Source organism: Syzygium oleosum, unplaced genomic scaffold (assembly GCF_021117445.2).
Source record: "Syzygium oleosum isolate NSW1041296 unplaced genomic scaffold, Sole_v2.1 Sole_v2.05, whole genome shotgun sequence".
In the NCBI taxonomy this organism is placed as follows: domain Eukaryota; kingdom Viridiplantae; phylum Streptophyta; class Magnoliopsida; order Myrtales; family Myrtaceae; genus Syzygium; species Syzygium oleosum.
In genome coordinates, this window is record NW_026607489.1 from 11,983,928 (window position 1) to 11,993,599 (window position 9,672).

At 39.3% G+C, this 9,672-nt stretch overlaps 1 protein-coding gene across 1 annotated transcript; it reads right to left on the reverse strand.

Moving 5' to 3' along the window:
* Window positions 1–3,389: 3,389 nt before the first annotated feature.
* LOC115678496 (palmitoyl-acyl carrier protein thioesterase, chloroplastic-like) lies at window positions 3,390–7,929 on the reverse strand. The gene is made up of 6 exons (XM_030601895.2): window positions 6,829–7,929; window positions 6,609–6,742; window positions 6,194–6,307; window positions 5,943–6,114; window positions 4,410–4,478; window positions 3,390–4,325 (listed from the first exon to the last, which is right to left on the reverse strand). Exons 1-6 carry the CDS (start codon window positions 7,324–7,326, stop codon window positions 4,032–4,034), a joined length of 1,281 nt encoding a protein of 426 aa, XP_030457755.1. The 5' UTR covers window positions 7,327–7,929; the 3' UTR covers window positions 3,390–4,031.
* Window positions 7,930–9,672: the final 1,743 nt, after the last annotated feature.

The window sequence follows — 9,672 nt, forward strand, 5'->3', positions numbered from 1 at the left end:
GAGTGAAGTGTGATGTCAGATTGCCTAATTTTATCGTAAGGACGTATCCATTTCGACTTAGATGCTGCAAAGACTCTGTTCATATTGGAAAGAAATATGTCCCAGAAAGGTGGTGGCTCAGTAGTTTTCCTCTTAGGCAGAAGCATTGTGCCATTGTCGCTGTTCCTGTTTCGTGCTGGTTCAACTTGGTTGGCATGCTCTTCGCTGCTTCGGGGATGGGCGTGGGGTTGTGCTACTAGTGTCCCCTTTTTTCCAAAAGTACGTTTGTTGCGTGTTATTATCCGACAATTGACTGGTTCTCTGGTCGATGAGGATATAGACGGTAAAGTTGCAATGGATGATGTCGAAGACGCCACCATGGTCTTCTGACGAGCACAGAGAGGTTCAGGTGTATTCCTCTTTGGTCGCTTGCTGCATCAGATAAACAGATCTCTGAAGAATTACGAAATTTAAAGTCCAATCATCATTCTTCATAGTGGCCTACAAGGATGTTATCATTTATCTTAATATAAAGAGAAGAAAGGGGAAAACTTTCATGGTTTGTCATCACAATTCTGCAGAAGACTTACGAGTTTCGAAAGAGGTGTGCAAACGCTGACTTTTAAATTCGCAGGAAGCATGATTTTTGACTTCCACGGTTCAAAGGAGCGCAACATTAGCAAGGAATACAAAATAGAGGCATGACTGAACATCAACACCACATTGCAGATTGTGATTCGTGTCCCGTTCCGTTTTCCCGAAGTACCGCGTCTACTGCATTTGTTCCCGACAAGACGATTTGAAGTTGCCCACACTAATAAAAGAAGAAACATTGCGGCATTATCACAAGGAACATGAACTTAGTCTGTAAGAGAATCTCAAACAAATTCTACGGCATTGTGATAAGTGAAGACTAACCAAAAACAAAAACCAAATGAGATGAACTATGGAGTTGAATCAGGAGAAAGGGCTTTGTTTCTGCTATATGGTGGTGCATTGGATCTTGCATACCGAAACTGTTTATAGTATAGTAGCTCGGCAAACTACTACAACGAAAGAAGAAGTCGAACACAACGTATCTAAAAAGAAAGACTACTCCATTTTCTGTAAGAAAACTAGAAATGAATGAAACAAGTGAGACAGGTCTCTTACCCTGAGGGAAGGGCTGTAGATTGTGGCATCCTTTGATTTTTATACATAGAGGGTGTTAAAATATGTTTCGAGTTTGACTCCGTCGGAAAAAATCCGATCCGAATAAAGTGAAGCAATTTGAGAATGTTGCAGCCAATTAAATATTGTAGTAAGATTTGTGTAATTTCTTCGTAAGATTGATAGATTATTTCGTTAGAAATTGTGAAGTTAAACGTTATGTGAGATTATTGGGTGTAATTGAGGGTCGGGAGAGTGTTTGAGTGACTCAGGTATGATTGTAATCTCCATTGTATCGTCCGACCTATAATATAATTCTTTGTTGATCTCCTTGTGAATGTAAATCACCCCGACTGAACCATGTAAATTTGGGGTTCGATTTATTCTCTTAATCTATCTATTATATTGTTTGATCACTTGTTTCCATAACAAAGGGTTTTGAGCTCTCCTCTTGTCTAGGAAGCAAGGCTCCTTGTGAGATTTAGGTAGAGATAATTATTCCCAAGAGCCATTTTTAATTGCTAACGGGCATTCGGAATTCCTATTAAGTATAGTTAGAATGCGTTTGGTAACCATTCTGTTCCCGGAAACAATTTCTGTTCAGAAATGATTCTGTTTTATTCCATGTTCGGGAACAATTTCTAAGTATTTGAAGGTATTTGGTAACTGCTCAAAATTTCTATTCTTGGAATAGAAAAAAAATAGAAATGCGTTTGGTAACTGCACAAAATTTCTATTTATTAATAATATTTTGAATATTTTGAATATTTCTTTATTTTTCTTTTTCCCCTTCCTTGGCCATGGCCAGGTCGCCGGTGCTAGCACCGGCGACTGGTCACAGGCTAGGGCTGGCGAGGGCAACCCTCACTGCCGCCCTCGCTAGATCCGACGAGGGCGGCCCTCGCCAGATTCGGCGAGGGCGGCCCTCACCCAGGCCGCTAGTGCTGCCCTCGCCGGATTTGGCGAGGGTCGCCCTCGCCGGCCCTAGCCTGTGGCCGGTCGCCGATGGCCAGCGGCCTGCGACCGGCCACAGGCTAGGAATAAGAAGAAGAAGAAGAAGAAAAATTTTCTTTTTCATTTCTGATTCTTGCTACTAGAATCAAGAAGCAACTTTTTTTTGCTTCTTGATTATGTTCCAAAACTAATTCTGGGAATAAATTTTTGCAAATTTGTGCCAAGGAACAAAAAATTTACTAAACAGATTTCTGTTCCAAAACTGATTCTGGGAACAAAAGAATAAAAATAGTTACTGTTTAGCCGGTTGTCAAACGCGCCCTTAATGCTTTGGGAATTGTCATGCTGGCTTGCTTGATTGCTTATCTAGTGCCCCATGACACTAGTGAATAAAATACTTTATTTTTAATAAGTAGGTACAAAGAGCCCGTTGTATTATTGACACAGAAATTGACAAGATCTTACAATTTAAGTCAATACATTATTGAAGAAAGAAAAGAGGAATAATAGAGGGCATCAAAGATTTACTTTGTTCAGTCCGAGTATTGGTATCTACATCCACAGGAAGACCTAGCAGTTAATAATCCACTATAATCAGAAAAACAGAGTGACAATAGCTCATATGCTCGAGTGTTTCCCACACCTAGATTACATCCAAACTCAAAGTGTTTACAAATAAACAATTTAATTGAACGTAAAGCTCATGATGTAAAATTACCGGGTATTCAAGCCCCAAGCAAAAGCTTTAGGTACGCCAAAAATATGTAAAACTCATAGTGTAAATCCAAGCCCTTATTCTTTTCCATTATATATATTTCTTTTCCTGTGTGGCTTTTACAATATATCTGCTTTGGGAGCCCTATTCTTTTCCGGATACAATATAGGAAATAAGAGTTCACTTATTCAAATCGGTCAAACATGGGTTTCCCTCTATCTCCTAACGGAAAACAAAACAATATCTCCATCTAAATCCACTCCTCAAGTCCACAACTGGATTCAAAGAAGACACATCATACACAAACTCAAACTCGAGACATAATTTAACATAGCCATCGAGACATCTTTCGACAATTCTTTTTGTTAGCTTTATCTTGGAGTATGGGCATTTCATAGTTCAATTTGGTCCATTGGGTATGTTTTTGATCCCATCCAACGAATTCAGATCAAAAGACTCCCAACCGCAACAATGCTCTTGAAACAGGACCCTGTAAGTTCAATTTGCAAATGGTTTGGTTTAGTTAACAACATCGCAAGACTCCGCATGTCCAACATCAGATGGGTCACAAAAATTATGGTACCATCAAAAGTCAATAAAAATTTGCATGAACCTACAAGAATTGGTATTGATGAATGGCTGTTGCTTAACCTCTCTGAAAAAGAAATGTTTACACGGGCTTTTCTTTTCTATTTAATGACCCGGATAATTCGAACTTCTAACTCGGACGCACGCACAACCACCCCGTCCATATGCAACGCGTAAGGCTACACCCAATGTGCGGAAACAAACGCTTTGGTCCATCACGAGACAATTTCACCTTTTGGATATTCAGGCGCCTCCATCATATCGATGTCGGTAGAGATGCCAAAATTTAGCAGGACACCTGATCACTACGGATTGGGACGGTTTTTAACTTCACTTCTATAGTTTTATGTTAAACAAAACTGAACTTCTAAGACAAAAGGAAAACGAAAGGTGCATATGACTAGTTGAAACATGGCTGGTTCACCGGCAAGGTTGTTGTTTGCTCAAGAAAGATAAGCAGTAGCTATCTCATTGGCGCTGGCCGAGATTGTGAATGGATTCTCTCTTCATGATACACGTGAAACGTACTACGCCAATTGAAATTTCCTCATTTCCTTTTTCGTTTCTGTTTAAGCAGTCCTGACAGAACAGCATTGATATGACGAGCTGTATGATCTCGTCAGGTGAAATCCCCAGGATACGTTAGTTATGCCTGATGTCGACCTTGAGATCGAGCTGACTCCTCCCGACATCCGAGGTGAGTCCTCGGCACTTCGGCGATTCTCGGCCTCCATTTGGTCCTGGCCCGTGCGATCTCTATTCCATTTTCAAGAAGCAGCAGGTGATCAAATTCAATCCCTCCGTTCTCCTCGGAGTGTCCAGGGCCATCTCTTACCAAAGTCGATAGGGACTGCAACAAGCTATCTCTCCAGCATTCTCTCCGGTACTCTAGATTCACGGCGTGAAGCTCGTAGTTCTCCAGTATCGAGTAAGGAACGCCCTGACGAGCAGATGGTCGTTCCCTAGAGTTACAGAGATCAAAACTAACTGTGGAAACTGGGAGATGCAGAAACAAGAATCTCACCTCAAGAATCCAGTTGATGTACTTGACATTGTTCACGTGATTGTTGACGTCCAGATCGTTCCATCTTGGCTGGAGAATCCAATCGTAAGGAAATACAGAACGACAAAAGTCGAAATGCCATTAATCAAAGTGTCGTTGTGTAGTAAAAAACCGAAACTTTTCTGACGTTTCAAGTTTTTGGTGAGTTTCCAATGCTGTAGTTAACATAGGTGTCGTGGTAAGTTGTTTGTGTTAGGTAACTGGTTAATGATTTATCGACATTGTAATGAATTTATCAATGTTATAAATTAGCTACTTCAATTTGAATGATATACCGACTTTTTTTACGATTAAGATACTAATATTAGTTTTAGCTTATCATCTCTTATTTGAGTTATTTACGAACATTTATTGGTCATTTTGGAATTACCAACTTTTGGAATAATTAACCGACATTTACTCGTGAAGCTTATCAATTTTTTTAAGTGATTGACTAGTATTATATCAAATTCGCAACTTTAATTTGAGTTAGTCATCAACTTCTCTTTCCATTGAGTTTGGCGACTAGCTTGAGGCTACCAACTCTTATTTCGGTGACTCATGATAACGACTTTCCTACTTCTTAATCAAAGGGTATTGAGTTGAAATGCCATTATAATACTTAATATTAATAGCATGGTAGTACAGTTATTGTCGCTTACCAATATTGTAAAGTTAACAATTCTTGTATCACCGAATTTAAGTTGAGTAATTTACCCACATTTTTCCCATTGGTTAATAAATTTTGCCAGTCGGTTTGGAAATTTTAAACCTTAACAAATTACCAACATTTACTCTTCAAATAACCAACTTCAAACGAAATTTTACTTCCCAAACTTTTTATCCGATTAAGTTGCCAACGACTTTTAAGTACCAATTGTTATGGAGTCAATTAGCGCTTATTGGTTGTTTTGGTACCAATCAACTTGATATTTGTAGGACAGTCACAATGTGCTTTCTTATTAACCTCTACCCGGCCGAGTCCGCTTGTAAAATTTAACAGAAGTTGAAAACTTACAAATCAATATGATATTGGTCAATTCATTATAATATTGGTAACATACTGACCTCTAATCGTGTCTATACAATTTAAAAAGAATTAGCAATTCGTAAAATTCGAAAGGCGTTGATAATTTACCAATCAATTTGTTGTTGGTAGATTCATTTTAATGATGGTAACTTAGCTGTAGATTTATCAGAGTACTGATAAACTTACTAACGTCTACCTAAGTCAATTTGTAAAATCTGAAAAAAGTCAGTACCTCGATTGTCAATTCGAAGCTGGTAAATTCATGACAATTTAGATAACTTACTAACCTCTTACCCAAGTCCATTTGTAAAATTTATAAGAAAGTCGGTAAGTTACGAATCAATTTGACTTTGGACATTGATTTCTATATTGGTAAATTCCTAACTAGTCTGACAAGTGATAATTAAGTAATCACTCATTTTCTTTTTACCAAAGGTATCTGGAACTTATCAACAAATTCAGAATGATATCCAGGAATTACTTACAGCCAACCCTGTTCGAACGTAATCTGCTGTCCCTGCATCGAGTCGCCGCAGTTTCGCGTCGTCCATATCGACGATAGGACTGCAGTTCACTGTATGAACGTCTATCTCCCTTCTTATCTCCTCTTTGAAATATGAGAGTCTCCTTGTTTCCTTGTTCATCATGACTGTTTCCCTGAAATGGTAGAGTTTAAACGGAAGGAAAGTGGAAGGAGCATGTTTGCTTAGAATCAGTACATATTGTGTGGACGTACCATATTGCTTTAGCCATGGTTTTTCCGGTTTTCGGATCACGAATGAACCACTCTCGCCGCAAACCGTTCCTCCCAGATGCAAATGTCCAAGTGTCTACTTCAATAACACTGTTCCTGCAGATATTAGAGGGTAAAACGATGCCGTTGTTACCATCTACAAGTGATTCACAATTCACACAAGATCTTTTCCATTTTGGTTCTAAACTTCATTGAGGGGTGTAAGTTAAGCTATCTTTTGCTTAGGGTTAAAGATCAAGGACTGAACTGAAGCCCATTCAATATATCAAGATACGACCTCATCCCGTCATGGAATCTTTGGAACTTCACCTAGTTCAGGAGACTTGAACCATCTTCTGGACATGACAAAGTTGATGCCTTTACTGTATCAAATATGCTTATCAGAATGGCGAATTACCAGAGAGGATAGGTATCGACCACGATCTGCATCCGACGTATCACCCACACTAGGTTCCTTTTATACATCTCTGGTGTGCAACCAAAACCATCAGCCAGTAACCCCACGCTCTTGCAGTGGTTCAGTGCCGTTTCCTTCACCATGCAAAAGTAATGAAATGAGCTTGAGAGGAAAAGGGCAAGTGAGCAAAAAAAACAAAAAAAGGTAAAGAGACTCCAACCTGCAAGTAGCTCATTAGGGCCTCCATGGTTGCTCTATAATCAGTGCCTACCTCGTATGATCTAACCGGGAAACTTTGGCGGAAAACAAGCCCACCCTGCAGCATTCTTCCCTCGAACAGGTTGAGTTTAATGTCGCGTTGCCTACCTTTTATATAAGAAAGTATTGATACTGACTTAGCTACCCTGTTGATAATGGAAAGAAGCACACTACTGAAATGCGGAGGCTTGGTGATTTTCCCCTCAGGAAGAAGTGCCGTGTCATTTTCATGCTTCACATTCTGCGCTGATTTGACTAGGTTGACATGTAGTTCGCTCTTTCTGAGACGAAATTGGACTCGTGCTGCAAGTGTCCAACTTCTGGGAGGAGCTGAATTCGCCTCTTTTCCAAACTTGCTTTGTTTACATGTTCTTACCCAACAATTCAAATTCACTGATGCATAAGTTGATGAGGAAATAGAAGGTAAAATTGTCGCCGTCGATGTCCAAGTAGATGCCATGGATATACTGATGAGAACCGAGTGGTGTTTTATGTGATTTTCTTCTTCATAAGCTGGATCAATTGAACACTTCTATGAAGAAGTATGAAAGTTTCAGTTTATTCTACATGTGGTACTGCGAGGGCGATACGACATCTGAATCATAACAATAATGTGGAAAGTAAGTAAGGGGAAGGCATGATTTGTTATTGGAACAATCTGCGAACATGAACTTAGTCTATAAAGCAGAGTTGTCGTGCCACCCAATCTGCTAAAGTTCAAGCTTTGACAAGAGAACTCGTGAGGTACACCCACCCCAGGAAAAAAGAATTAATACTTGGCATAATGATAACAGATATAAGCTTCGTCCTGAACAGAGTTCAGTTCCAAACAAATTCTGCAGCATAGCAATAACTGAAGCAAAATTAAAGAAAGGAAAAAAAAGGAGATGAACTCAAATAAGAACATAGCTGCTATATGGTGGTGCATGAACTTTGCGTACTGATGTGGTCATTGGAAAGTAGTTTTTGTTCAGAAAGTCGAACACAGAAGTAAGAAGCAAGTCAAGTCCATCTTTCACTAGAAAACCAAAAAATGACTTAAACAAAGAAGAGGAGTCTCTTACTTGGTTGGCAAGTTTAGGGCAGGACTCAAGGTGTTGTGGCATTCTTATATAGGCATTGGCAATGGCATTGAGAGGGCTTGTATTGTGGTCCTGTCCTGGAAGCAAGGCTCGATCTCTCTCCCAAGAATTGGTACAAACAAGCCATTTCCCAAGAACCGGAAGTCTACTCGTTAAGGGTCGTGCTGACAAGTGTCCCTAGATATTTCGAAAGCATACTTAATACGAGATAACTTGATTTTCAAAAGAGTCGATCACACACAACGTGGAAGAAGCCGACAGATTGAAAACAGCAAAGCTTCTTTAATTGAACGCTCATAACAATTGATTCAAGGTTAAAAAATTTTCAATCCAAACCAGAACTCTTCGTGTTAGTTCAGTTTGCAGTCAGTTGGTTCGGTCATGCAAATGACAGACCATATGCATCAAATTGTACAACCTAGGAAACAGCCGTCAGCTACATTCTTTTGCTGCTCTTTTTTCTTCAAGATGGTCTTACCTAAAACGACGTAAAGGATGGTCTGAAAAAGCCATACAAAAGATCAGAATCGAAAAGTTGGGGACATTTTTTTCGGTAAGAATCAGGGAACTTTTTGACCTTAGATGGGATAGCGCATGGGCCATATTGATAGGGTTGGCGAAATTAGTACGACTATTAAATGCGACTTAACCTACGGATTATTACTTCTCTTCTATCTAAGTGTACATAAGTTAAATCTTGATGAAGTCATCTATCTCATTGTTCGCTCATTTTACGACGAGGAATATCCTTCACCGAAATTTCGATCTTCGATTTTTATTAAGGTAGGTTCTGTGGTTTGACTACTAGAAGAGCTGTGGTGAAACGTAAAGTGTAACACATGATTGTATGGAATGGATAGAAATCTGATGGATTGAAAATGGATCTGGACTAAACAGAGTTTCAAGCTACGTTACAATACTCCTACGAAAGCTGTAAATGACTCGAAAGTTAACTAGAGCTACAGGAAGCTGTAAATATAGGAAGTAAAGATGCATAGGAAACTAAAGTGCAGATAAGCTTGAGTGTTTTTGCATTGTTGTTAGTCGTGTCTTTCTTCTTTGTTTCCTCTGAGTATTTATATCTCCTCCTGTCCTGCAACTGCTCGTTGGTTATTTCCATGTTTTCAAACTTTGAATATTTTGGCGTTTCCAATAACTGCCTTTCTAACCACGTTTTTTTTTTTTTTAGTTTTGTTGTCTGCCAAAACTTGATCTCAACCGCTAAGATGATTTCAAATCTGGACAAGTAACTTCCCATAATATGCTCGTGCTCACTATCCCCACTTCTGCTCGTAACTTCTTGCTGTCGTGATTTACGTGATTGGACTGTGATTCTTCAGTGCATTCTCGAAGCGTGAACCTCCCGAATTTCTGGAAAGTGTCGTTGTCCTGAGGTATAAATATTCCAATGTCCCGAACTATAACTCTCCATATTTCGGTAACTATACATATTTTCATCAACTACCGAATTCGGGACACGATACCATTCACACTTGCTTCTCAACATGTTTCCGAATTTGGTCTAGACGTGTTTCGGCAAATGGTTGATTTCCATTATACACCATATTCGACATTAAAGCCGATTCGGCACTTATGCCGATTCTTATTTTGGTGTCAACACTCATCAAAATGTTGATGGAGAAAAAGTGTGTGCGAGTAGGCGAAACAGTACTCGTTCAGTGGCAAGGTTGTTAATAAGGAAATTTACAGATCGACAAATTTGC